This window comes from Schizophyllum commune (genome assembly GCF_000143185.2).
Source record: "Schizophyllum commune H4-8 unplaced genomic scaffold SCHCOscaffold_2, whole genome shotgun sequence".
NCBI lineage: Eukaryota > Fungi > Basidiomycota > Agaricomycetes > Agaricales > Schizophyllaceae > Schizophyllum > Schizophyllum commune.
Genome location: NW_026089539.1, coordinates 2250063 through 2276163, shown reverse-complemented (window position 1 = coordinate 2276163; position 26101 = coordinate 2250063). Strand labels below are relative to the sequence as shown.

The window sequence follows — 26101 nt, the reverse complement described above, 5'->3', positions numbered from 1 at the left end:
CTCAGAGAACAATGGCAGTGGGATCACATCACCGACTATCGGCATTGGCCACCGCTATCGTGGGAGGAAGTCGCCACAAATTTTTGATTATCGCCGCCTGTGGCTCTGTCGCTGTCTACCTCAGGCTCTTCATTCCATCCGCTTTCCATGGACCTACCCTAGTACTCTTCTATACACCTCACACCATCCCATCCTACTCTTCTTGCTGTATACCTCACCAACATGCTGAACGGCGGCGGAATCAAGATATTCTCTGGTTAGCCCACCTCATACTGCCGCATACTCGGTCCTCTGAGCGCCTCTCGCAGGTACCAGTCATCCAGAGCTAGCGGGAATCATTGCACGACGGTGCGTCTATGTTCGTCGTGTCTACACAGTGCACTGACGAAGATCCATTAGCCTCGGTTTGCCCCTCTCTACAGCAGAGATCACACGCAGCGGCATCGGCGAAACCGAAGTGCACATTGGCGAGTCCGTGCGTGAAGACGATGTCTATATCATCAACACCGGCTGCGGCGCCGTCAATACTGCGCTCATGGAAATGTGTATCATGATCCATGCATGCAAGATTGCCAGCGCGAAGCGCATCACCGCCGTCCTCCCCCTCTTCCCTTACGCTCGACAAGACAAGAAGGACAAGAGTCGCGCCCCGATCACAGCGAAACTGGTGGCTAATATGCTCCAGAGAGCGGGCTGCGATCACGTCGTCGTGCGTATCCATATTCTCAGTAGGCTTGCTGATCTTACATTCCCTCCAGACCATGGATTTGCATGCGTCCCAAATACAGGGTTTCTTCGATGTCCCGGTAGACAAGTGAGTGCTGCGTGCACGGCTTCAGCCGCTCTCTGACATACTCCGTCGCAGTGTAAGTTGCCAGCATCTTCACGTATTGAGATAACACCAACATGCTTCGAGCTCTACGCGGAGCCGTCCGCTATCCTCTACATCCGCTCCAACTTCAACCTCGATGACATTGTAATTGTCTCCCCGGATGCGGGAGGTGCCAAGCGGTACATCCAGTCGGATAAGTCTGAAGGTCTCCTACTCAATCAACTTGCAGAGCTACGTCAATCGCGGATCGACTTGGAGTCGAATTTGCGCTCTTCCATAAAGAACGCAAGAAGGCGAATGAAGTTTCGCGCATGGTGCTCGTAGGTCATGTGCGCGACAAGACAGCCATCCTGGTGGACGACATGGCGGACACTTGTGGAACCTTGTGTCTGGCGGCGCAGCATCTTGCCGAAGCGGGAGCAGCGAAGTGCTATGCGATTGTTACGCACGGAATCCTCAGCGGCAACGCTTTGCAGACGATCCAAGACAGTACGCTCGAGAAGTTAATCGTCACGAACACGCTTCCACAGGCGGAGAACAAGGCAAAATGCTCCAAAATCGAAGTCATCGACATCGGTATCGTGCTGGGGGAGGTGATCAGGAGGAGTCACTACGGCGAGAGTGTCTCGAAGTTGTTCCACGAAGTACCGTATTAGACTCGGACGTGAATGTAGTATGTACGTGTACTTGTTCGCTGTTGTACCTCTGCACAACCGCTTCCGTCGTACCAGCCATACCGGTCGTTCAATGGTCTCTGTCGGGCATGTAGCCTGAACCCAGGCTGGAGACTTCTTTGTCCGACGCGCGGTTCTAGCGTGGATCGGTTCGACGGCCGGCTCGCAGCGGATTCATCCATCTGAGGTCGGTGGCCGAAAAGAAGGGCGATGAATGAAGGATTTGATGCTGGGTCTCGTTTGAGCCACCCGCATCAAGCTTCGAAGCTATCGTTCATCAGTCCAGGCAGGCGAGAGGCTTGCGAGCCCGGCAATGGTTGTGATGGGAGGCAGAGCGCCCGCTGGACCGGAGCGTGCGGGCGGCCTACTGGGAGTCGACGTCTCCCGTGAAATGCTGCTTGGGCGCTAGAGTATTCCTCAGTCGGCGCGGTGTGGACACGGGGGCGGTTTCAGAACGAGCATGCCGCCGCGGGCTAAATTGATAGGGTAGCCGATTACGATGCGTGCGTTCTGGATGGCACCGGCGTAAGAGAAGCGCTTTTGTTCTTGCGAACAAGTTGCGTTGCGCGAGCTGGTTTACAGCCGGAAGAAGAAGCCGGTCTGCCACGTGCTCCTCGAATTCGCCGCGATCTGTCCCCTCTGCATCCGACGCTTTCGCTCGTCGACCAAGTCGTTGTCGCTGCTGCTCTGCTCACCGCGTCGCCCGACGCCCCCGCCCCGGCCGTCGAGCTCATTTGCTGCCTCGCTCCCGCTCCTTGCCCCCTGCTGCCGCCCTTATTATCTTATGTTCACCCTCTAGCCTCCGGTCCACCCAGTCGAGTTGTAAAATTCCGCTAACCCAGTATTCCTGGTCCTGGGCAATGCCAGGCGTATCATGTACGCTACCTCAACTCATGTCCAACAAGGCCATAATCACTATGACCCTCGCGTCGTCCCCAATGGCACCTACGCACTGCCCAATGGCCATCACGCCCAGCAGCAGCAGCAGCAGCCGAGTCACCAGCATCCCCATCCCCAGCATCAGCAGCAGCACCCGCCGCAAACACACCAGCAACGTCCGTCGCAGGCGAATGCGGCTCCCAAGCAACCCGTCAAAGTCGTCGGCGTCCCCTCGGTCCACATTGAGAACGACCGCCTTGTCGTCGGCTCCTCCCAATCAAGTATGGCATTGGCCTGGTTGTTGACTAAACCATTGCTGAAGCAGATTTCAGGCTCTATACGGACGTACACACCGCTCAAAGTTCTGGGAGACGGATCCTTTGGTACGGTCTGGTTGTGTGATTGGCATGGGACGCTACCCCCGAATACGCCGTTATCCCCCATGCAGGCTGGAGGAGCCAGACCGGAGTGGAATGGCAAGCGCTTGGTAGCTGTGAAGAGAATGAAGAAGCGCTGGGAGGGAGGCTGGGACGAATGCCAGAGACTGAAGGAGTTGCAGGTGCGTTCCGTCTACAAGGCGATTATGGCGCGCCTAACCTTACCCTTAGTCCTTGCGCGCTATACCTTTTCACCCGAACATCATACCCCTCTACGACTTCTTCCTCATGCCCGACACAAAGGAGCTCTACTTCGTGTTCGAGTCCATGGAGGGCAATCTCTATCATCTCATCAAGGCCAGGAAGGGGCGGGCACTTGCTGGCGGGCTCGTATCCTCCATCTTCAGGCAAATATGCGCCGGACTGCACCACATCCATGCAGCGGGATACTTCCACCGCGACATGAAGCCGGAGAATGTCCTCGTGACGACGACAGGACTCTTCGACTACAACACGCTCTCACCCGTAGCGCCGCCGAATGCACCCCCGGAGAAGGACGTTGTTGCCATCATCAAGTTGGCTGATTTCGGTTTGGCGAGAGAAACCAACAGCAAACCCCCGTACACGGAATACGTATCCACTAGATGGTACCGTGCGCCGGAGGTGCTGTTGATGAGCAGGGATTACTCCAATCCGGTCGACATGTGGGCCCTGGGGACCATCATGACAGAACTAGTCAACCTACGTCCGCTCTTCCCTGGCGCGGACCAGGTCGATCAGGTGGCTAGGATATGCGAGATACTCGGCGATCCCAGCGACTCGTACGGCGTCGATAACGCGGGGAACCTCATCGGAGGCGGCGCGTGGCCGCGCGGCATCAAGATGGCGAAGGCCGTGGGCTTCATGTTTCCTAAGGTGCGTCCATACCTCACGCAGCCATGGCTCGCTCTGACGCAAGTTTGCAGATACAACCTAGAGACATCCGCCAGTTGTTCGACAAGTCCGTGCCCACGTCGCTCGTTGATTGCATCCGGGACCTCTTGAGATACGACCCAGATCGTCGCCTGACCAGCTACCAGTGCCTTACACACCCATACCTCCTCGAGACAACGCCACGAAACAACATCCCCTTCCCGCCAGGCTTGCAAGTACTGACGCCGCTTCCTGTTACCAACGGCGCTTACTCTCACCCCGCTACCCGCATACACCCCTCCCGCATTCCCGACGCAACGACTTCCCATCGTTCTGCGTTCTACCCATCTTCGACATCGCTATCATCATCGAGCAAAGCCTCCGACTATACACAGGATGGACGGATGTATCAACAGCCCTCGAACTCCTCCGATATCATTCGAGAGGAAGTCCGCGGCAGGCCTGCCGCTGCTTCTTCCGTCTGGAGTGGCGAGCGCATACACCCTCCAGGAATCTCCGACTACAACATGGACGTTACACCGCAGGCGGAGTACGCTCAGCCTATGGAGATTCTCAGCTCTCCTGTCGCGCCAGAGTTCCCTGCCCGAGGCTCTGCGGAACAGGAGATACCGGTTCAGGACGTCTCTCAGCCCGCGAACAAGCTCGGCAAGTTCGGCTCATTGGGATTCGGTGGCAAGCGCTCGAAGTGGGGTCTCGGCATGTTTGGCAGCGACAAGCACCATCAGCATGCGCTACCACCAGTCGATGAAGGCATCGCGTCGATGTCCACACCATCGCTCAAGCGCACGCAGTCGTCTAGCTCGGACAGCCGCTCTCTGCGCGAGCCGTCGCCCGTACGCGAGGCCTCCCTTCATCCCGCTGATGTCAAGAAGATCAACAAGAAGGAGGCGGAGCGCTTGCAGAAGGAAGCTGATCGTCAACGTCGGCTCCTGGCTGAGAAGATGCAGAGGGAGCAGGCTCGCGCGGTCATGCAGAAGCGAAACCAGGCGCTCCAGCAGAAGCCCGGTGCCGATATTGATTGGCAGCCTGGCGCGTACGGGAATATAGCGGACAAGAACCGTCAGGGCGCAGGGCCGGTACGCAAGAAGACCCCCGGCGAGTCGAAGGCACCTAGCACAGTGAACGCTGCGGCAGGTCGCTTCGAGAAGGTCCAAATTCCCGAGTGGCGGCGGGAGACGGAGAGACATTTCAAGGCTCGCCGCCGCGAATTCGACATCGACGATCAGCATTCGATGTCTTCATCCGACGTCCACAGCATCGGTTGCGTATCTGCGATATCGTTTGCCTCGGTGGGCAGCGACCCGGGACCCTCGCAGCTGCGCAATCGACCTAGCCTGTTCGAAATCCGGCAGATGACCCAGTCTACTGCCTCTTCTGTCCGGACGTCGGACGACTTCCCTCAATCGGCAAGGTCATCCCATTCACTATCGTTGGAAGGTCAACTTGCGAACGATTTTCGCACGCAAGCGTCCATGGCGACACTTCCTGGAACGGTATCCCCTCCCCCCATGCAGATGCTCTCATTGTCGCCTTCGCTATCGCCTTCGCCGTCTCGCGCGTCTTGGGTCCAGCAACCACAGGACGGCCTGTCGCTGCGGCGAGATCATGCACCATCTTTCATATCCCTCCCTGCAGATTTTACACACCTCCACCCGAACGGACAATACAGCCCTTACGAGTACCACGGGCATATGAACGAGGCACCCAAATCCGCGATCAATCCCATCTTCAAAGTTGTGAGTACGCCTGCCAATCGTGAGTGCATGTTAGCTGACGAAAGTGACAACGCAGTCGCCTTTGCCTGACCAACGCATGTCCGCATCACCACAACCCCTGCCGCCATTCTCGCATCTAGAAGCTGTCGCCGGTGGAGATGCGCCGCCCTCTCCAATGTCGCTCTCATCGCCACACGGCAACTCTTGATTGCTGTTGACCTATGTCAATGCGTGGACTAGTCGCTTATACACACATTCGTTTGGCTTTCTCGTTCTGTCTTCTCAAGCATCGCACATTCATTCCCTTATTTCCCATATTACCCATCGCATGCATATTACGGTCATCCTTTGCCTCGGACCCAGGTGGTAGCATCGAGTCAATGCCCAAGTTACTCGTAATGATGTTCTTGTGCGCTCGCATTCCAAGTCGCATATTTTGTCCTTTCCTCTTTCTTTGTTCTTACTTTACTTCGCTTTAGTTGTCGATAGTTCACTGTCCTGTCGGGAGCGGACGTAGGTGTAGACAGACTAAATGTATTTTTACGCTTACCGACTTGTACAGGAGCTGGATCTTAGGATACATAAGGCATTCAAAGGACTTTGGACGGACTACCGAGCGCTTCAGCTCGAGGATGACCTCGTCCGGGAGGATACCGTGAGAAAAACGTCCCGATTGTGGAACACGACGGCGGACGCCTGCGTGACAAGCGACCTTCAAGTTCCAACCACATTCGCGATGCTGGCCCGCCGCGCCCTGTCGCGCATTCCCAAGCCCTTTGGCGCACGCCTGAACTCCACGACGGCGCCCCCGGCCAAGGCGAATGTCCAGGAAGCTCGTCTTGCTTCATCGCACCCTCCTCAGGCCCCGAACTATGTCGCTACCTGGTCGACCAGTCAGGCCCCTCGTCCCAAGCCAGCCTCGAGCCCTCGCTTTGAGCAGATCGTTATGGAAACACAGCCAGCACCTCTGAGCGCTATGCAGTTGATCGCGGAGGAGCCCATTCGACTGGTACAGGGCAGGAAGGCCGTTTGCGACGGTGGTGCGTAATTAGGACATCTGAAGACGCTCCCCATACTGATCAATGTACAGGCTCTGGCCCACTTGGTCATCCCAAGATTTTCATCAACTTGGTATGTCGCTCACCTTTGGCGCTATGCTACCTTCTAACACGTTAACTCAGGATCAACCTGGTCCAAGAGCATGCGGGTATGTTTGTTGCTTCGAGTCTCGACGTTTGGAATATTGCTCATCGTCGTCAATTTTCCATTCTCTTCACAGATACTGGTACGTCTATCATTGTCTATGTCTATTCGCTTTGCTAATGGACTACGCAGCGGCATCCGTTTCCAGCAGGACCCGGACCACCACCACCATCACTGAGGCAGCCGGCCGTGGACGTGGAGGACCTCGCTCCGTGTAGAGCTATTATCATCTCGAGAACCTCAATGACCAAGCGACAGTCCACTGTGCATGCAACCCTTGCTATGGTCTGCCTCTCATCGTGTATGGTCATGTCCTGCTGCGCCGGCAGGAAGCCTACATGTTCATAAGATGTGCGAATTCAGCGCTTCCAAGCCTACTTCCGCCGTATTTTGCAGAATAGCAGCGAGGCATGTTCCAATAATTGGTTGTTCGCCTGAGTCTGTCCACCCCTTCATTGCAGTCGTTGCAGTTAGCGTGCATCTAGGTCCCACTCGTCTATCCTACGCTCGTCGCGATTGTTCGTGAATGCTTTCCAGCTGACCCTCAGGGGGCTGCCCTGTCCTGTTTCCGGTTCTTTCCCGACCACTCTCGTCGGCGCTTGGAAATACCAGAACGTTCGGAGAACCGACCCGGTTGTTCCGGTAGGCAATTACCTTTGTGACGTCACGGCCAAAGGGCTCGAGCTTCATGCCATCCTAAGAAATGTCGCGAAAGTTCGAGGGAGGCTGCTCGTATAAAACCCCGCGGGAAACGAGACAGCCTCTCATAGACTTTCTCCCTTACGAACCGTCATGACTTCCAACTTCGAATTCACCGACAAGACCCAGGAGACCCTGGCAGCTGCTATCCAGCTTGCCAAGGACTATGCTAACGCTCAAGGTACGAAGGAAGCCCCTCACTTGTCGTACGTCGCTAACACCGATTACAGTCCACCCAGCGCATATCGCGTTCGCGTTGCTGAACGAAGGCGCTGGTGAAGGCAACACTGGCAATCATTCTCTGTTCACGTCAATCATCGAGAAGGCCGGAGGCGATCCGGTGAGTAGGATGCATGTCTCATCGATGTCTTCTTGTTCTGACGCATTCCTTTCAGACGACCTTCAAGCGCTCCGTTCAGAAGCTCATCGTGCGGTTACCCACGCAAAGCCCACCGCCCGATGAGACGACGTTGAGCTCCGCTGCTCTCAAGGTCCTTCGCGAAGCACAGTCGTTGCAGAAGACCATGCACGACTCGTACATCGCCCAGGACCATCTCATTCTCGCCCTCGTCAAGGACCCGTCATTCGCACAGCTGCTCAAGGATAACGGTATCACCGAAGCCACCATCAAGACCGCTGTCGAGCAGACGCGCGGTAACAGGCGCGTTGACTCGAAGACGGCCGAGCAGGGCTTCGACGCTCTCCAGAAGTACGCTGTTGACCTCACCGCGCTCGCGGAGGAGGGCAAGATTGACCCGGTCATCGGTCGTGACAACGAGATTCGTCGCGTCATTCGCATCCTTTGCCGAAGGTATGTCTCCTGTACTGGGTCTGGTAGCCGTATTCTAATTGCATTATAGGACGAAGAACAACCCAGTCTTAATCGGCGAACCCGGTGTCGGCAAGACGTCCATTGCTGAAGGTCTTGCTCAGCGTATCGTCAAGCGCGACGTACCTGCTAGCCTGTTCGCTCGGTTATGGTCACTGGACATGGGTGCTCTGATGGCCGGCGCCAAGTACAAGGGCGAGTACGAGGAGCGCATCAAGTCCGTCCTCGACGAGGTCGAGAAGGCTGCGGAGAACGGTGGCCAGGGCGTCATCCTCTTCATCGACGAGTTGCACCTCATCATGGCTGGCCGTGGCAGCGAGGGTGGTGGAATGGATGCTGGCAACCTCTTCAAGCCTCTTCTCGCCCGTGGCAAGCTGCGCTGCATCGGGGCGACCACTCTCGCGGAGTACCGCAAGTACATCGAGACGGACGCTGCCCTGGAACGTCGCTTCGCTCAGGTCATCGTCAACGAACCTAGCGTCTCCGAGACCATCAACATCCTTCGAGGCATCCGCGAGAAGTATGAGGTCCACCACGGTGTCCGCATCATGGATGGCGCTCTCATCTCCGCGGCTACTTTGGCGCACCGATACTTAACATCACGACGTCTACCGGATGCTGCTATCGACCTAGTCGATGAGGCTTGCGCGAGGTAAGCCCTCAACTGCTTATGTGTCACTGAGTTTGCTTGCTGACCAACGCCATCAGCGTGCGTGTAACGCGCGAGACGGAACCCGAAGCTATCGACCTACTCCAGCGTCGGAAGCTCGAGCTCGAGGTTGAGATCCACGCTCTCGAGCGTGAGAAGGATGCCGAGAGCAAAGAGCGCCTCCTGGCTGCGCGCAAGGCTATCGCCGACGTCGACGAACAACTCCAGCCTCTGAAGGCCCAGTTCGAGAACGAGAAGAAGCGTGGCGAGGAGATCAACAACGTTCGCCGGCGCATCGACGAGCTTAAGGCCAAGGTCGAGGATGCTGAGCGAAGGTGAGTATCTGTATCCGTTCTCAATATCGTCAATACTGACCATGTTTATCAGATATGATCTTGCGACTGCGTCCGACATCAAGTACTACGCTCTTCCTGATCTGCAGAAGAGGCTCGAGGCTCTTGAGGCCAAGAAGGCTGAGGAAGACGCCGCCGCCGGCGTCGGTCACGACGTCGTCACCCCCGAGCAGATTGCGGAGATTGTCGCGCGTTGGACCAGCATCCCCGTCACCCGGCTCATGTCGAGCGAGAAGGAGAAGCTCCTTCGTATGGAGAGAATACTCGCGAAGGAAGTTGTCGGACAGGCTGACGCCGTTAAGGCGGTTGCGAACGCCATTCGCCTGTCGAGGAGCGGTTTGGCCAACCAGAACCGTCCCATTGCCAGCTTCTTGTTCGCAGGTCCCAGCGGGACGGGCAAGACCCTGATGGCGAAGACGGTAAGTTCGCTCTCTGCACAAGTCTAGAACGATGCCTGACTCGTCTTGACAGCTCGCTCAAATCCTGTTTGACTCGTCGGATGCTATGATTCGAGTCGATGGGTCGGAGTACTCTGAGAAGCATTCGATCTCTCGTCTCATCGGTGCTCCGCCAGGCTACGTCGGTCACGACTCTGGAGGGCAGCTCACTGAATACATCCGTCGTAAGCCTTACTCAATCATCCTCATCGACGAGATCGAGAAGGCCTGCCGGGAGTTCGTGACGCTGTTCCTTCAAGTACTCGACGACGGTCGTCTCACCGACGGCCAAGGCCGCGTCGTTGACTTTAAGAATACCGTCATCATCATGACATCCAACCTCGGTGCCGCCTACCTCAACGACGTTGGTGAGGGTCCAGTGAACCCGGCCGTCCGTGAGCTCGTCATGGGCGCCATATCCGGTCACTTCCCGCCCGAGTTCATCAACCGTATCGACGAAATAGTCATCTTCGTGAGTACAATTCTCTCATTTCCGTTCGAGCTTAGCACTGACCTTTACGCAGCGTGCTCTCGCTCGCAAGCACATCCTCAAGATTGTCGACTTGCGCATTGCGGAAGTCGAGCAACGCCTCGCGGATCGCAAGATCAAGCTCGACATCGCCGACGACGCCAAGCAGTACCTCATGTCTGTCGGGTACTCGCCACAATACGGCGCTCGGCCGCTCAACCGCGCCATACAGAGCGAGTTGCTCAACCCGCTGTCGGTCATGCTCCTGTCGGAGCAGGTTCGGGACGGCGAGACGGTGCAGGTCCGCTTCGACGGGCCTCACAACAGGCTCGTCATCGTGCCGAACCATGCAGCGAGCAACGTCGACGCAGATGGTATGGATGTGGACGACTGGGAGGATGACCTTGAGATTGAGGAAATGGATTAGGCGGATGCAACTTGCAAATGGACTCGCACGAAGTAATGTAATTTATTGGGCAATATCATCAAGCATTCGGTGTAATTGTACTGTACTGTAAAATAGGAATGCATTATTCGAGCATAAGTCAAGGGTGAGAGGAACTCGAGGAGCGTGTAAAGTGCGAGCAACCATATCCTTGGTCCTGTGATTCAGACAGCCGGCGCCGCAATGTGCTGGCCACGTGTGACCCGATCGCGTACACCCTGTCGAGAACAAGCTTGGTCTTGAACTCAGACCAACCCGAGTGGAACGACCGATGTCAACATGAGGCCAGGCGTCTTTCATGCTGCACAATTATCCTTAGCCAACTCAATGCTCACTCTCTCCGTGGGTGCAACCGCCTTTTCCGACCAACACGACTGGGACAGCATGAACCTTCCCTCTGGCAACGATGATCTTTATTCCGCCACCGATGCGCACGTATCTATCCCCCTCGGCATCTTCATCGGTCTTCTGGCGTCATTCGTGCAGTCGCTGGGCCTCACCATACAACGGAAGAGCCATGTCATCAATGAAGGGCTACCTGAAGGCGAGCGCAAGGTGGAACATCGGAGGCCGTACGTTGCGCCGTCTCAAAATCATCCGTCGTCGGCGCTGACAGACATGATAGGATGTGGATTGTAGGCTTCCTAATCTTCATATCCTCCAACATTCTCGGCTCCCTAGTGCAAATCGCGTCGCTCCCTGTCGTCATCCTCGCCCCTCTCGGTGCAGTCTCACTCCTTTGGAATGCATTCTTCGCAAGGCTCATCCTTGGCGATGTCTTCTCGCCCTGGATGGTGCTGGGTACAGTTCTCATAGCAGGAGGTGCCGTCCTCATAGCTATATTCGGCATAGTGCCAGAGCAGACACGATCGCTCGAAGACCTACTGGAGCTATTCAGACGACCAGGTTTCGTCGCTTACTTTAGCGTCCTGGGCGTTGTAGTGGCTATCGCTCTGATTTTGGTGCGTCAATCAGCTACCTCTCCCAAGCCCAGCCCTCATACCTTTCGTAGACACACGCCCTTGAGTTTACTGTCTCGCGACGACTCAAACGTGAAGCCGCGAACGCGCCAGAATCCCTCAGCGACCCTGAGAATCCCCCACCTACTGTGCTCACCACCGGACTCTCGGTCAATGTTGCGCACGAGGCTGTAGACGAACGAACCCCGCTTATAGACCCAAAGGCGTCGTCTGCATCCTCTTACGCCGAATCTATCTCCTCTCATCAATCTGTCGAGGTGGACCAGAAGACTCGCCGCATGCGCGTACTTCTCGCCATATCCTACGCATCCATCTCGGGAATATTATCTGGGATGTGCCTGCTGTTCGCGAAGAGCGGCGTCGAATTGCTTATGCTCACCATACAAGGCGACAACCAATTCTGGCGTTGGCAGGCATGGATCCTGGTTTTGGCGCTTGGCGTGTTCGCTCTCTTGCAGCTTTGGTACCTTCATAAGGGCTTGATTCTCGCCGACCCAACACTTGTGTGCCCATGTAAGAGCTTTCATCACACGATTCACTGGACGTCGCTTACTGCCCCTTTCAGCGGCTTTTTGCTTCTATAACCTATCTTCCATCGTGAACGGCCTTGTTTATTACGACCAGTTCGCGCTCATCGCTCCGTGGCACCTCGCCCTTGTCGCAGTGGGGATGGTCATACTCTTGGGCGGCGTCTGGGTTGTCAGCATCCAGACCGACGACAAAGGCGAGGTCGACGAGATATGGAGCGGCTCCGAGAGCGACGAGGACGAAGAGCCGCTGATTGACCTCAACGATGAGGATGAACAAGGAGTCGATGGCGGTACCAGCATTCGCCTGGAACATACAGGAAGTCCACACACGCTCGTCGATACTTCCATCCCCGGCGAAGCGAACGAAAGCTCCACACACGCAGCGGACACGTCGCCCAGCTCATCCGCTCCGTTCTCTTCCCGCCGCTCGGTTGGCCTCAAATTGTCCATTCCTGGGCGCAAGCAAAGGTCCAGCTTGTCTTCGGCGCCGCCTCCTTCTGCCCCACCCCATGTCTCTACGCACGATCCCTCTCCCTTATCTCCACCTCTCGAACGCCCCTCGCGCTCAAGACATCGAACCTCTCTGGATTATGGTGGTCTCGGAAGCCCGCCATTCCGACCTTCTCGCGAAGGTCGCGTGTCCTCGCATAGTCGGGCCCTATCTCCTCCGCCCATAGTGCCCGGGTTCCAGATTGGTCTCTCTGCCATGAGCCCGGGCTTCTCCGTTGTTCCCAAACAGAGCGCGCACGAACGCACCCATACGCATACAGGGAAGCGGCGGCGACAAACAGAGTTGGGTGGGGGAACTGCGGGCATGATGAGCCAGAGCGTCAGCATGGGCCTACCTGGTGATACTGCAGACCCTAGCAAGCAACCCCGGCGGCGGACTGTTAGCGAAGGCGATGTGCAGGGCCAGCTGAATCAGCTTGCACGAGGGGGAGGCGCTGTGGATGCTGCGCATGATGCGGCACCTCCTGCTGACGACGCTCCAGAGGACCGGATGAAGGACAAGGGAAAGCAGCGAGGCGGACAAGGCAGTCCCAGTAACGTTAGCGGGTCATGGCTCAACAAGTTGCTTAGGCGATAGATTTGGTGTGTAGACCAATGGCTTTCGGCTTTCCTTGTATATCTCAGGAGGACATGGCATACCCAATAGCACGTATAGCATGTATCTATTCTATCACTCGTCCGGCGGACTCTAATGACATGGACTGTCTTGTCATCAAAGCTCGCGAAGCCTCCTCCGCACTTCTTCGATGTCATCCACGTTCCACTGGCCGCGCCAGCTCTGCTTCTTCCTACTGATGTCGGCGTTGTCCGCGGTGGCAGGGCGAACAGCAAGATGCCTTCGCTTGGAGCGCGGCTTGGTGGGCGCGTCCACTCTCGACGAAGTGCGAGGACGAGGTTGGAGGCCCTCACGATGAGGCATGGGAAGAGTGCGATGTTGTGGGGGAGGAAGAGGGGGAAGGTCATCGTCTTCGACCACTTCGCGCTCGTGGACGGTCGAGTGGGACTTCTTGTGACGTATCTCTGGCCTAAGCCGCGCCTGTGGGGGCGGACCGACAGGGAGACTTGGCCGCGGACCATCCCTCCCGGCTGAGCTCGGTCTGTCGCCATTGGGGCCCGACTGAAGCCTACCATTGCTGGAGCCAGGGCGAGCAGTGGTTGCTGGTCTCACGAAGAGGAGTGGAGATGGCTCGCTCGCAGCAGGTGCATGTGCGTTGGAGGAGGGTGGCAGATATGGCGGTGGGGCTTTGCGTGGGATATTACGAGGCGCAGTAGTCGGCGCCTGCACCGCCCCGAGGTTGGGTGTAGACTTCGCAAGCTGGATCGGCTTTGCCGAGAGTGAAGGTGGAGCGCGGTTGGGAGGGTACACGCCTGGATCAAGGTGCCTGGCATCCTTGGTTCCGGGACGGGAATCGAACGAATGACGTGGTACATCGTAGGGAACGTGGGGCGACGAGGACAAGCCTGGAGGTACAGGACGTCGGTGGCTGCTGGATGGCCGCCCGTACGTTGGAATGGAAGAATCTGGACTGTAAAATCCTGCGTTGAGCGGTACTAGAGTACATTAAGCTGATGTTCGCATGCTGACAATCGCACAACGTACCTTGCTCTGCGCGGCCAGCGCGAGACGCAATCGTCGCGGGTGCCTTGTGCAGCTGTTGGGGCACGCGGGCGGATGGCTCGGCGCCTGACCCTGCTCGAACTCTCCCCCCATAGTCGGCTGTGGACCCGCTTGACTCTGAGGATGAGGTGGGAGAGCGCCCATGCTTGGGGGAGCTTGACTTCCTCGATGGGGACGAGCTTTTCGACGGAAGTACCCATGAAGAGAATAAAGCCATCATGAGACGCGGGCCCCGCCCGCGGGAGCGCTCATCCGTCTTGTGAGAAGGTGAAACGGAGGGCATGGTGAGGGCAATGTACAGGTGGGCGGGGGTTATGAGGAAGAGAGGAAGAGCTGGCTTTTGATTAAATATGATGGTCAGGCAACCAGCATGATGAGCCTGCGGGCATATGAAATGGCCCGTTTGAGCTGAATGGGCATAAACCAAAGGTCCCGACTGCCGTCATCGCAGCGAAGCGGGCGGGGGACCCCGACGCGCTGATCGGGAGTCGCAAGCATGCGCTGGATAAGCTGCTGGACGCTTCTCCATGTCCGCGTTGGTGTGGAGGCGTCTGCCTGGTAACGGAGGTCGAGGTGAGCACGCCCACAAAATCATTCGCGACACGGACTAGCAGAAGGTCCGGGGCGGTCCAGCAATCAGAGTTACGGGCGCCCATCGCATCAGCCGCAGCCTCCGCGTCGTAAACGCGTCGCAGCCTTCCCTCGGTAGGAAGCAGCGAGTGAAGATCGCATGGGAACAATGGCCACGGTGCCGAGCCAGACGGGCAAACGGAACAACCTGTCGGAATACCCCGAATTGTCAACCGTGACATCCACCGGCAACTGCCGACGAGCATCTTCGACGTTGGACAGCGCTGTCCAGCCCCGCTTCTTTCCTCGCTTCCCCCTTCTCTTTTTACCCCCATGTTCCATCGTATTTACTGACTGCTTCTCACCTTGACCCTCCTCCTCGCTCTCTGTATCCCTCTGCTGTCATGTTTTTCACTCAGGAACTTCTTTCCAAGCGCGATAGCGGCTTTGGTCTGCTATGGTGAGCTGCACACATCTTGATCGTCCGAAGGTGCTGACAGCGTTATAGGCTCGCTGCTACTCTAGGCTCGAGATCTGCTTTCAAGAAATTACCCAAGCGCTCTGTTCTTAATGCTGATATTGCTCAACTCTGTGACTTGATTGCTGAACCTATGGAACCCCTTGCTCTGCGTCTCTCAAGTAATTTAATGGTGGGCGTAGCCCGGTAAGCCTGCATAAACATGGGTAGCTCGTTCATCCTAAAGTTGTGGCAGCGTCTACAAAGGTTGAGTGCCAAGTCTTCTACTTTGCCATATCTGACGTCGTACTCCCTTAGTGAAGCAAGAAATGCTATACACCGATATTACGAACTGCGTCACATCGCTGAAGAAAGTCGTCGTCGAGCTGAGATCCCTAAACGACGATCAGCTGCAGATGGCTCAGCCGACAGTCAGGTGAATGTCGCGAAGCATATACTCTCTGTCCGCCACTCACATACTGGTCAGAGCTGGCGCCGTCACCTTGACCCTCGACCCCGCCAACACGTATGCGGTAGACTTCGACACGCTCGTAGCCGTGCGTTCTGAATTCGAAGTGTGTTATGCCACTGGCTAATTTTTGAACAGGATTGGGACGATTTCTTGAACATTAGTGAGTGCATACATCGCGCCTGACGGTACGTATACTGACCAAGAACCATAGATCGCGGCAGCGATGACCGCATGGAACTGGACGATGATTACGATCCGAAGGCGGGAAGGAAGGGGAGGGCCAAGGGAGGACCGGCTGTACTGGAAGACGAGGTCGTCCGCGGAGACAAGTACACCCTGCGAGAGCACCACGACCACCTACTGTCGGCCTCATACGACTTGACATTCAGCGGGGCGGACCCTTCCTCATCCCAGGTCGACCACAGCTTCATCCTCCAGGACGACATTTTTGACGTACCGGATGCCTTCGATCTTGGCGGGCTGGGTGATGAGCTCGCGCGCGAGCTGGGCGAAGGATGGGGGGCTAGCCCTACTCGAGCGCGTGCGACGTACGTATCGACGCGCATGTATCCCACCTAATGGTACACTGACTGGTGTTTCAGTGAGCCTGGCGAGTTCGACGATGAGTTCCGCATGGATGTGGACATGTCGCAGCCCTTCAGCATGCCAGATCTTGTTGGCGAGTTCGGACCCATCACAGTGCCGGAGACGCCGCGTAAAAAGCGGGTATGTACATCGTAAGGTCTTTTTCGCGTCGCTATAGCAGCTAACATTTCGTCAGAGCGCTTCAGCTCGAGCCAAGGGTGAGCAGGAAGACGAATTGCCCGCCGTAGTGTTACTCACCATCACCAGAAAATCAGCCACCATCGTCCGCACGCCGCAGTCGTCCGCCTTCCCGGGCGCTGACGCCGCGCGGCGTGAGCCCTGCGACCTCCTTCTCGCGTCAGTTTCTGTCGCAGGAGGAAGGAGCGGACCCTTTGCTAGAGACGACTCGCAAGAATGACGAGCAGGTCATTGGGCAGGCGCCGAAGAAGCTAAAGAGGGGCCGGCTTCTCCTTGATGCGAGAACAGAATTGTCCGACGAGGAACTGCGGGTAAGTGGGTGTGCTCAGGGTCCAAATACGTTGCTCAGAGACGTCACAGATGGCTCGTGAGCAGTACGTCGCGGGCCAAGCCAAGTTGAAGAAGGAGCAGGCCCAGAAGCAGGCGGAGAAGGCGAGCGAGAAGATGATTGAAGAACTCGTGTGGGGCGCTCCCAATATCGGTCGGAGAACATTCTTTCGCTCGGGGTCCCGGTCTGACCGAACACAGTGCAAGCCCCGGCTCTCGCAGACTTCTGGCAGGAGGCCTTCCGAGTACAGGTTGAAGCGAAGTCCGGGGAGAGTGAGGATGCAGGCGGTGAGTAGAACGAACCCCTGCTTATGTTGGGATACCTGATGGTTGTGCAGGTCGTTCTAGGAAGCGGCGGCGTACAGGTCTATCGCCCGTACACGAGGAGGACGAGGACCGTCGGTCTCCGGGCGCCTTCGCGGACATGGATGCTATGCAAGGTGAGTCGATAGACGATGTGAAGGTCGCCGTTGCTGACCTTCTCGAAGGTGCATACGAGGAAGACCAGCCATTCTTCGGCAGGGGTGTCTCTGAACGGCATTCGTCTGAGGTCAGCGAGCCGCTACTCTGAGATAGCGAAGTACTGACTGGCATGATTTCAGGACCCAGGCCAAGCGCGTCGGATGTCGTCCAGGCCGGGCTCGCAGCTCGACTTCCTCGGGGCGCAAGCCGAGTTCAACATCTCTTCGCAACGCAGCTCGCTCTTTCCATGGGACCATGCCGGCTTCATGAGCTCTTCGGGAGCTCCTATGCTCCCCGGAGAAGGCAGCGACAGGATTAGCGTCGACCAGGTTTCCATCCGACTTCCCGGCGGAAGGAACAGCTCTATCGGGCCTCGCGATGGCTCACTTGGCGGCAGCCTTCCTCCCAGCGTTGCCGGTGGACCTGGCGGCAGTGCAATAGCTTTTAGTCCCGGCCCCGTCGGCGAGGATTTTCGTTTTGAGGGTAAGAACTGCGACTTTGTCGGGGAGGATGTGACTGATACGAATCGTCCCACAGTCGACGCAGTGCAGAAAGAGGCCTTCGAGTCGCAGTTGACGGACGCCAACTTGATAACGCTGGAGAGGAACTCCTTTAACTTCCTGGAGTGCGTTGCGTCGGCCTGCTCGACGATGCCACCATACTGACGGGCCATTCAGATACGCGAGGATGCAAAGCTTGACGCTTGGAGGGGGGAAGAGCCTCACCTTCGATACTGTGGTTCCGAAGGATACGAGTACGAGGCACGTCGCTGCTGCTGGATTTTATCATTGCTTGGGTGCGTCAGACTTGCCCATGGTGGAACGATAGTGATACTGATTGATCTACAGTGCTGGGTACGAAGAACTTGCTGCGCATAGATCAACAAGAGGCGTACGGATCGATACGACTTGAAGTCATTTAGCTTGTACTTGCTATAGATGTTAGGAATGCGTCACTTGAAGACACTTGTAGGCATAGAAGCCATATTATAGAAACCTTGTAATGGTATATCACTGTGATCCTAGTGCAATAGTGAGCTTTTTGTCGTCATAACATCGGTAACTCATAAAAGGCTGACGTTGAGTGGAAGAAGGACGGTGGGTGCGTCGGACCGAGCGACCTCTGAATCCGACGCCACAAAAATCGTTCGACTTCGTCCCCCGCCGCCTTGCGGTGAGTTCGGCTTGCTCTGTAGCCCGATCACAATCTGTATCGCTTTCTCTCACAGTTAAAGGCGCCGTGTGCTCGCGCCCGGCCCTCCTCCCTCTTCCTCCGTACCTCTACCTTTTCCCGGACCCATAGACTGCCGATCCGCACGATGAGCTCCCCCGCCGTTCTCGCCGCCAAGGCAGCTCTTGCGAGCATAGATCTCTCCAGCTACGATGCGGAGCAGAGCCGACTGATGGACGAGCGCTGCATCCTCGTCGACGAGGAGGATAACGCGATCGGTGCCATGGACAAGAAGACATGTGCGTGCGCCGATCCATCGACCACCGCATGATTGACCAATGCACTACAGGCCATCTCATGGAGAACATCAACAAGGGCCTTCTGCACCGCGCGTTCTCCGCGTTCGTCTTCCGGCCGAGCGATGGCAAGCTTCTCCTGCAGCAGCGCGCGACGGAGAAGATCACGTTCCCGGACATGTGGACAAACACCTGCTGCTCGCACCCACTGGACGACTTCGCGGAAGAGAAGGACGAGAAGGAGCACCGTGGCGTGCGCGTTGCTGCGAGCAGGAAGCTCGAGCACGAGTTGGGGATCCCCCAGAGTCAGACGCCAGTGGACGAGTTCCAGTACTTGACGCGGATCCACTACCTCGCACCGTCCGATGGGACGTGGGGGGAACACGAAGGTGCGCCTGGTGCCATTAGCCGTTACGGTCGGAGCTGACTACGAACAGTGGACTACATTCTATTCTTGACGGCGGACGTTGACGTGACCCCGAACGCCAATGAGATCCGCGACCACAAATATGTTAGCAAGGCCGAGCTGCAGGCCATGTTCGAGGACCCAGGTGCGTGTTCCCTGACGAGGCTAGTAGAATACGCTAACATCCCTTGAAGCGAACTCCTTCACACCCTGGTTCAAGCTCATCGCCCGCGACTTCCTCTTTGGATGGTGGGATGAGTTGCTTGCTCGAAAAGACGCTTCGGGCAAGGTTGTCGCGAAGAGCCTCGCAGGCCTTGTCGATGGCAGCAAAGTCGTCAAGATGGTTTAGGTCTGAGACGCTCGTCATTTACGCGGGATCGAAGCAAGCACACATCTCGAGAGGACCGTTAATGTCATCGCACGATCTTTTGTCTACGAATATAGTACAGTATGGTACGGAGGTATCGAAGGAGGAGCCCTTTAATGGTACATGTATGATACAAGAAGCGAACATCGTCCAGTGAACAGGTATGTACCGGAGCACTCAAGCCACTGTCCAAGCACACGCAAGCTAAGCGAAAGCGGGATCGACAACATTTGGAAGTACTGTACGTGTCCGTGCCCGTGGCAGAAGTAACCAGAAGGAACCCATAGCTATGAACGCACACCAGAAAACCAGCCTCAACGACAGTTGGACGGCCTAGAAGGCTCGACAACTCGCAAACCCAGAAACCTACTAGTTGGTAGTAGTCAGCGCGACCGCCGGTGGTGCTTTTCCTTCGGTGGCGGCGCGACGAAAGCTGCAGCGTCCTGCATCTGCGCTTGTTGGTGAATGCCAGCCATATTGGCGGCGGTTTCGTGATCGTAACGGAAGACCAATATCTCCTTTTTGTGGTTCGGATGGTGGAGGCGATCGTCTCGTAGTGGAATTGTCGCGTCCAGATTATAGAAGATCTCGTTAAGCGCCGAAAGGACGTGCATCATGAAGAGGCAAGGCTCGACTGGCCTGCTCGCTGTTCACATAGTCAGTAATGCGAGAAGTACGCGCGTATGGAGAAAGGATACTGACAGTTTCTATTCAGCTCGATTATTCGGAGCGTCTCATTTTGTTCTTGGTCACTGGCGATGGCACCCTTCTCCAGTCGCTCTTTCAATCGCCGACCAAGAAACTTGTCAACAGCCTGTGGCGGTCGTACTAGCGTGAATTGGGTCTGCTTCTTGGAAAAGAAACCGATGAAGAATATCGGGTTCTCGATGACGGGGGCGATTTGGAAGACTAGACGAGGAGCCTGTGGAAGGCGTAAGCATCATGACACTGACGAGCCAGCGAACATGCGTACAGCACTTGAGAGGTCTAGCGTCTGTAGGCATAGGTAGCCCTGGTGAAGCGTGAGTACGGATACATACGAGATTGCAAGAGCGCCCACCCTTCGGGCAAACAGACTGAATAGATCGACGATAAGCTTTGCACAGCTACAGTGGCGTGTCAGTAACGTCCCGGTACACATGTCAATGTCACCGACTTCACGATGGCGTTTTTGCGGACGCGGAACGGCTGATTGCGAAGCTTGGCTCGCCAGGTATAGTCCGATGGCATGTCCGAGTACTCGATGCCATCCAACCACATCCTAGGCAGGACGCTTGAGATCTCCTTGAGTGCGGGGTCCGGCACGTTTTCGAGGCGTAAGATGTCGTAATCGCTGAAGGAGACGAACATGTAGTCTGCGCCAGAAATTAGGTACATGTGTGCGACGATGACGGTGCACGTACAAGCTGGCGTGTCGCCCGATGATCCCTGCGCGTACGGCTGACCCAAATCCACGGGCTTGTTCGGATTGGAGTGCGTGCGCTGCCGGTGCAAGGTGTTGGTCGTCCCCTCCGGCGTGCTATGATGACGATGCAGGTTCCCGTTCGCCCCCTCCTGCGGTGTGTGACCGCCGGCGTGCGCAAATGAGGGAAATGGCTCCTTCCCTGCATCGGGAACAGGGATCGCGGCAGTAGCTGTCGCTGAACGCTTCATCGCAGACTTGGGCGCAGACGAGTTCTTGCGATGCCGCGGTTCGAACTTCTTGGGACGCGAGTCTAGGTCAGGCGGGTTCAAGCTGTCCTGTATAGGCACATGATGTCCATAGTTCGGTGTCGCCTGGCCTTGTCCGTAGGAGTAGTACCCGTTCGTGGCACCCCCAGCGCCCGCCGTACGCTGAGGGTAAGCTCGGGGGATGAAGGGCGGGGGATTGTTCTGAGGCTGGGCGTAGGGAGGGACCTGGTAGCTGTTCCCCTGGTAGGGAGTGTACTGCTGCCAGGGGGCGGGGCCGATGTTCGTAGGATAGCTCATGAGCGGCGAAGATTATGAGCGTCTAAGGGAAAGGAAGCAGATCAGGCGAAAACGAACATGAGGCGTAAGACCTCGTGGCTGATAGAGCGCGCTTTGAGCGGCGGGCGCCTAGGGCAGGGGGTGCGCGGGCTGAGCCGGGGTCGTCGTGCGTGGGCCGTGAGGGCGCGAAGGAGGCGCTGGTGGCCGCGCGGGGCAGCCCTCTCGATCAGTCTACGCGCCCGACGCGCCACGCGCGAGGGGCCGACGCGCACGTGGCCTGATCGCCCGAATTTACCGAGGATGACAGCCGTAAGCCGTTACGCTCCTTGCTCCTGCCCCCACCTTCCCCTCACTCTCCACAATGGCCAGCACGTTTGTCAACTGGTTGAAGTCCCCTGCCGCGCGGGAATACTTCTTTAGTGAGTGCTGCTTGAGCTCGTGCATTAATCTGGACTGACTCTGGGGAAAGGCACGCACTTCTGGGGCCCTGTCGGTGCTTGTCTGGCCAATGACTGTGCGGGGGATTGACCATATCGCGTCGGTTCATAGGTTGCCAACTGGGGGCTGCCTCTCGCCGCGCTCGCGGACCTTCGCAAGGATGAGGAAGTCATTTCGGGCACTATGACCACTGCGCTCATGACCTACTCGTGCGTGATCCATCGCGCTTCATGATATCCTGCTGACAGCTGCTGCCTCAGCATGGTCTTCATGCGCTTTGGTGCGTATCAGTGCACATTCCATCCTTCGCCCAGCTGACAACCTTCTCCAGCATGGCGCGTGCAGCCACGGAATTATCTGCTCTTCGCCTGCCATGCTACCAACGCTACTGCCCAGTCCATCCAGGAAGCGCGCTTCGTGAAGTACTGGTATGGGGGCGGTCGCGAGGAGAAGCTCGGAACATCTGGCAAGATAGCAGATGCCGCGGAGGAGGCGAAGGGCAAGGTTACTCAGGCCGTTGAGGAAGTGAAGAACGCTGCGCAAAAGTGATCGCTCACAACCCTCTTCCTAGATATTCCATTATACTATATATCCCATGCTGCACCAGTTACCACGACGCGAGATGCTCTACCAGAAGTCATCAACCACCTTGCCCTTCTTGCCACCCCCTTGCGCAAGCGCTTGTCGCTCGTACATCTCCGCGACCTGCGGACGAAGTCAATATCGCGCCACTGGGATGTCGCGCAACACCCTTACCTGCTCACAGCCCGTCGCATTGTCGGCGTTCTTGTCATCGCGTATCCGAATGAACCGCGGAAAGCGCAACGATATGCCGCGCTCGTCAACCTGCGTGTGTCAGCGGCTGCACACTGCAAAGGACGTAGCACTTACCAATCCCATCGCTGCCGTGTACACTGGACTCAGACTCAAGTCCGCCGTCAGGACCTCCCAGACGACCTTGGGCTCGAACCAGATATCTGGCTTCGCGCCTCCGACCTTGATGTCCCCGCGCGGCTTCTCCATCTCGAGGGGCTTCAGTACATTGTAGTGCGATTGTAGCGCCTCTTCGCTGAATCCGGTACCGATTTTGCATATCGTTTGGTACTCCTCGGAGTCGGCGTCGTAGCAGGCGAGCAAGAAGGCGCCATAGACATTCGTGCGCTTGCCCTTGCCGTAGTAGCCGCCGACGACAACAAGGTCGAGTGAATCGCCGACACCGGCGAGGTAGTCCTTCTTGAGCTACTCAGAGTCAGGTTTATGTTTTAGGGCATCGAGCAGTACGCGCACCTTCAGCCAGTTGATACTGCGTCGACTTGGCTCGTAGTAGCTGGCGTCTGACTCAAGCATCTTGACCATCAAGCCCTCGCAGCCATCCTTCACACTTTCTTCGAGGAACGTCTGAATCTCCTCGACCGTTTCGCTATCCGTCGACTTGGCGAACTGAAATTCGCTCTCGACAATCTGGAAGGACTCGCGCAAGAGCACGCGGCGCTCTGCCAACGATTTTTGCAGCAAAGGCTGCGAAAAGGTGTCAGGAGTGAAAACATGCAATGAAGGGTGAGATTACCTCGCCGTTGAGGTACAACAAGTCGAACGCGAACAAGCAGACTTTGACCTGGATGTCCTCGACCTTGACATCCTTCCGCTTGCGCTTGCTGAGCTCTTGGAAGGGCATGAGCTTGCCAGTCGTGCGGTCGATGGCGACAGCTTCGGCATCCAAGACGAAGGACTTGGTGCTGTCTTTGATACACTACGCGAGCGTCAGGATCCTAAGTATCGTCCACGTTCAACGTTCGCACTCACCCGCGGAATCTGCTCCATTAAATCAGGATACTTCTTGCTCATGTCCTCCGAGTTGCGACTGAACACCGCGATCTTACCGTCTTCCATGAGGTGCACCTATTTGTGCAATCAGTGAAGTTTGTTCGGCATAGACTTAACATGTGACAAACCTGCGCACGCTCCCCGTCGTACTTGTACTCGCAAGTGAAGCGCTTGTTCTCGAACCGATCGAGCACCTCGCCTATAGCCTTCGTCGGCTTGGCCAACATAGGCTTGAGGGGTACGCCCGGGGAAAGCTTGCAGTGCTCTCGCAAGCCGTCGATGCCGTGGTCGAGCAGTGCAGGTATGACCTTGTCGTATGAGGGCAGCTCACTGACAGCGCGGTCAGTCGCGCGAGCAGCAGAAGAGGAAATCACAGCGTACCTGTATACAGCCTTGACTATATTCGTGCTCTCTTCCAAGCGAGCAGCGAGCTTTTCGCCATGTAGTTTGCGATCTCCTGTGGGAGGAACATTCAAAATGTGAGACCATCACTTGCTCGCGCGACTTACGCTTTGCATTCTCGGCCAAAACTGCAGCATGCGCTAGGGCGACAAGTACAGATCTCTCCGCATTCCCAATGCGCAGCTTGCCCTCTAGACTACGCACGATGTACTTTGCCTCAAAGTCCTGACATGCAGCAAGCAGCTTCGTAATGATGGATACTTTCTTGGTTTGCGACTGACGAGGAGTAAGCCATCAGAGCGCCTTAATCTAGGACAAGCACGTACGGAATGACCAGAAGAGAGCGCGATCTCCTTGAGGTTCGAGAAGACGAAAGGTAGCGTCAGAGGCTTCGGCTTGAACAGCGTCCGCTGACTGTTCTTCGAGTTCATGGCGACGAGCCCGAGGTCACCCTCCTTCTTTAGGTCAGCCTTGATGAGGCCCGCGTTTCGTCCAGTCGACTCGCTGATCGCCTTGATGAGCAGACTCTCGCCGATACCCAGCTCGATGCCGATGTAATCTGGACTGAGCTGTGTAGGGTATGAGGATACGCGTGGAACGTTGCACAACACATACCCTGTTGATGCACAAGTAGACGGCTTGAAGCAACGAGTTGTGGTCGTTTGGCGCGCTGCGTTGTATGACGAGGGTCAGGAATGCTGTGAGGAAGGCATTCTTCTCCAGTCGCTTCGTTGTGGACTCGATGTGAGAGAAAGTCTTCGTGAGCGCGGCATACGGTACTCTGAGGGAAATGGCGGTCAGCTCGGCGGTGAATAGATGGCTACTTCACTCACGGGTCTCCGACTTTCCAGCCACCTTTGATGTCAACATCTGAAGTGCGTGCTAATGCGGCTTCAGCGCTACAGAAGGTCAGTGCTTGATTGATGGTCATAATAGTCAATGCTTACGCTTTCGCTGCAACCGCGCGAGTAGCAGCCCCCTCGCCTTCCTCATCTTCAAGCAGAGCCTCATCGTCTTCATCCTCCTCTTCCTCTGCCGCTTCAACATCACTGCTCGGGGGTACACTGGCTTCGGCGTCTGGTTCAGCGTCCGACGTCGCTGGTGCAGCCTTCTCCGACGCTTTCTTGGGTCGGCGACGACCTTCAGATTTGGAGTCTGCTGCAGTAGCCTTATCTTTCTTGGTCTTGGTCTGCTTTAAAGAGGTCTTCTTCGAAGTTGCCTTCTGCGAGGAAGTGGGCGCTTCTTCATCGTCGGACTCGATCCTGGGCTTGCGCGACTTGCGTACGGCCTTGGGAGCAGCCTCTTCGTCGCTTTCTGGATCGACATCCATGGCATCAGGTTTAGGTGTTGCATTAGATGAAGGGGTGGGAGGTGCTGGGGTCGACGGAGATGAACGACTGGCAGTGCGAGCGGACTTTGAGGGACCAGGAGCGTCGCTTGATTCATCGTCAGAGTCGGCGTCTCTTCTGCGCTTGCTTCCGATAGTTCCGTCTGTGGTATGTCAGCACTGCTACAGTGCTAGATCGTGGATCGCCATACCGGACGCTTTGGCCGTCTTCTCGCCTGTGCTGGTTTCAGGGCGAAGTTCATCTTCTGTATAGGCACACGCACCGCTGGCTGGCTTGGAAGGCTTCACTTCGGAATTGGCGGAATCTGACGCGTCTTTGGCGGACTTGGCGCTCGTAGATGCCTTCTTCTTGCCCCACATTTCCTTGAGGCTGGCCTGCTGAGGGGGAGTCGCCTTGGCAGATTTAGGCATCGCGAAGAATGTTCCTGAGCCTTGGATGAGAGCGAGCTCCCCTCAGACGCTGAGCACGCACCGAGAGTTTGTTGTCTGCCCATGAACAGGAAGCGCGCTCTCGTGTAAAGTGAGACGCGCGACGCAAACATGCCACAACGCGTCCATGATGTGACGTTACGCGTTCTGGCGGAACCGGGCCGGATTTCCGACGCGTCTCATGACAGTCACGCCAGGGCGGTCAGGAACGCCTGACGCCAATCAAGCGTGTCTCTTACGCCCAAAGCCAGCTCTGTCGCGATGAATGCAG

General features: G+C 56.6%; 12 protein-coding genes across 12 annotated transcripts; 8 read left to right on the top strand and 4 right to left on the bottom strand.

Annotated features, from left to right (window-relative positions):
- Window positions 1-122: 122 nt before the first annotated feature.
- On the top strand, window positions 123-1799 carry SCHCODRAFT_02611581 (phosphoribosyl pyrophosphokinase). Its single transcript, XM_050344479.1, has 6 exons — window positions 123-256; window positions 309-348; window positions 400-709; window positions 759-814; window positions 916-1011; window positions 1062-1799. Exons 1-6 carry the CDS (start codon window positions 223-225, stop codon window positions 1486-1488), a joined length of 963 nt encoding a protein of 320 aa, XP_050202290.1. The 5' UTR covers window positions 123-222; the 3' UTR covers window positions 1489-1799.
- A 624-nt stretch (window positions 1800-2423) lies between these two features.
- SCHCODRAFT_02489629 (Pkinase-domain-containing protein) lies at window positions 2424-5618 on the top strand (the record flags this gene model as incomplete). The annotated part of the gene is made up of 6 exons (XM_050342912.1): window positions 2424-2561; window positions 2591-2666; window positions 2718-2944; window positions 2994-3677; window positions 3728-5431; window positions 5487-5618. The coding sequence occupies 6 exons, from the start codon at window positions 2424-2426 to the stop codon at window positions 5616-5618; spliced, it is 2961 nt and encodes a 986-aa protein (XP_050202289.1).
- A 486-nt stretch (window positions 5619-6104) lies between these two features.
- Window positions 6105-7087, top strand: SCHCODRAFT_02611577 (uncharacterized protein). The gene is made up of 4 exons (XM_003037247.2): window positions 6105-6450; window positions 6501-6541; window positions 6592-6631; window positions 6745-7087. The coding sequence occupies exons 1-4, from the start codon at window positions 6147-6149 to the stop codon at window positions 6789-6791; spliced, it is 432 nt and encodes a 143-aa protein (XP_003037293.2). The 5' UTR covers window positions 6105-6146; the 3' UTR covers window positions 6792-7087.
- A 224-nt stretch (window positions 7088-7311) lies between these two features.
- On the top strand, window positions 7312-10608 carry SCHCODRAFT_02529670 (uncharacterized protein). The gene is made up of 8 exons (XM_003037248.2): window positions 7312-7493; window positions 7543-7652; window positions 7708-8123; window positions 8173-8793; window positions 8850-9125; window positions 9178-9562; window positions 9615-10052; window positions 10105-10608. The coding sequence occupies exons 1-8, from the start codon at window positions 7406-7408 to the stop codon at window positions 10474-10476; spliced, it is 2706 nt and encodes a 901-aa protein (XP_003037294.1). The 5' UTR covers window positions 7312-7405; the 3' UTR covers window positions 10477-10608.
- A 270-nt stretch (window positions 10609-10878) lies between these two features.
- SCHCODRAFT_02487147 (uncharacterized protein) lies at window positions 10879-13091 on the top strand (the record flags this gene model as incomplete). The annotated part of the gene is made up of 4 exons (XM_003037249.1): window positions 10879-11066; window positions 11120-11456; window positions 11507-11987; window positions 12040-13091. 4 exons carry the CDS (start codon window positions 10879-10881, stop codon window positions 13089-13091), a joined length of 2058 nt encoding a protein of 685 aa, XP_003037295.1.
- Window positions 13049-14596, bottom strand: SCHCODRAFT_01231325 (uncharacterized protein). Its single transcript, XM_003038584.2, has 2 exons — window positions 14115-14596; window positions 13049-14065 (listed from the first exon to the last, which is right to left on the bottom strand). Exons 1-2 carry the CDS (start codon window positions 14413-14415, stop codon window positions 13227-13229), a joined length of 1140 nt encoding a protein of 379 aa, XP_003038630.1. The 5' UTR covers window positions 14416-14596; the 3' UTR covers window positions 13049-13226.
- A 417-nt stretch (window positions 14597-15013) lies between these two features.
- SCHCODRAFT_01116478 (uncharacterized protein) lies at window positions 15014-18200 on the top strand. The gene is made up of 17 exons (XM_050341049.1): window positions 15014-15162; window positions 15211-15366; window positions 15416-15426; window positions 15478-15595; window positions 15647-15716; window positions 15767-15791; window positions 15843-16179; window positions 16234-16357; window positions 16413-16434; window positions 16484-16725; window positions 16775-16895; window positions 16943-17029; window positions 17080-17181; window positions 17230-17291; window positions 17344-17828; window positions 17881-17999; window positions 18052-18200. The coding sequence occupies exons 1-17, from the start codon at window positions 15107-15109 to the stop codon at window positions 18123-18125; spliced, it is 2211 nt and encodes a 736-aa protein (XP_050202288.1). The 5' UTR covers window positions 15014-15106; the 3' UTR covers window positions 18126-18200.
- A 153-nt stretch (window positions 18201-18353) lies between these two features.
- Window positions 18354-19750, top strand: SCHCODRAFT_02611550 (Isopentenyldiphosphate isomerase). The gene is made up of 4 exons (XM_003037250.2): window positions 18354-18672; window positions 18723-19058; window positions 19107-19220; window positions 19270-19750. Exons 1-4 carry the CDS (start codon window positions 18522-18524, stop codon window positions 19422-19424), a joined length of 756 nt encoding a protein of 251 aa, XP_003037296.1. The 5' UTR covers window positions 18354-18521; the 3' UTR covers window positions 19425-19750.
- On the bottom strand, window positions 19489-20010 carry SCHCODRAFT_02488158 (uncharacterized protein; the record flags this gene model as incomplete). The annotated part of the gene is made up of 1 exon (XM_050342893.1): window positions 19489-20010. A coding segment is annotated over one exon (522 nt), but the record flags the coding sequence as incomplete, so codon positions are not given.
- On the bottom strand, window positions 19896-21588 carry SCHCODRAFT_02160300 (uncharacterized protein). The gene is made up of 6 exons (XM_003038585.2): window positions 20846-21588; window positions 20599-20797; window positions 20520-20548; window positions 20416-20454; window positions 20145-20364; window positions 19896-20088 (listed from the first exon to the last, which is right to left on the bottom strand). The coding sequence occupies exons 1-5, from the start codon at window positions 21408-21410 to the stop codon at window positions 20249-20251; spliced, it is 948 nt and encodes a 315-aa protein (XP_003038631.2). The 5' UTR covers window positions 21411-21588; the 3' UTR covers window positions 19896-20088; window positions 20145-20248.
- On the top strand, window positions 21546-22376 carry SCHCODRAFT_02721749 (UPF0041-domain-containing protein; the record flags this gene model as incomplete). Its single annotated transcript, XM_003037251.2, has 5 exons — window positions 21546-21808; window positions 21859-21878; window positions 21939-22036; window positions 22088-22107; window positions 22159-22376. The coding sequence occupies exons 1-5, from the start codon at window positions 21751-21753 to the stop codon at window positions 22374-22376; spliced, it is 414 nt and encodes a 137-aa protein (XP_003037297.1). The 5' UTR covers window positions 21546-21750.
- On the bottom strand, window positions 22235-25941 carry SCHCODRAFT_02160311 (ATP-dependent DNA ligase). Its single transcript, XM_050341955.1, has 15 exons — window positions 25874-25941; window positions 25593-25826; window positions 25001-25544; window positions 24887-24952; window positions 24669-24834; window positions 24380-24622; window positions 24161-24329; window positions 24033-24108; window positions 23780-23981; window positions 23631-23726; window positions 23395-23577; window positions 23115-23345; window positions 22719-23066; window positions 22584-22673; window positions 22235-22532 (listed from the first exon to the last, which is right to left on the bottom strand). The coding sequence occupies exons 1-15, from the start codon at window positions 25893-25895 to the stop codon at window positions 22455-22457; spliced, it is 2748 nt and encodes a 915-aa protein (XP_050202286.1). The 5' UTR covers window positions 25896-25941; the 3' UTR covers window positions 22235-22454.
- Window positions 25942-26101: the final 160 nt, after the last annotated feature.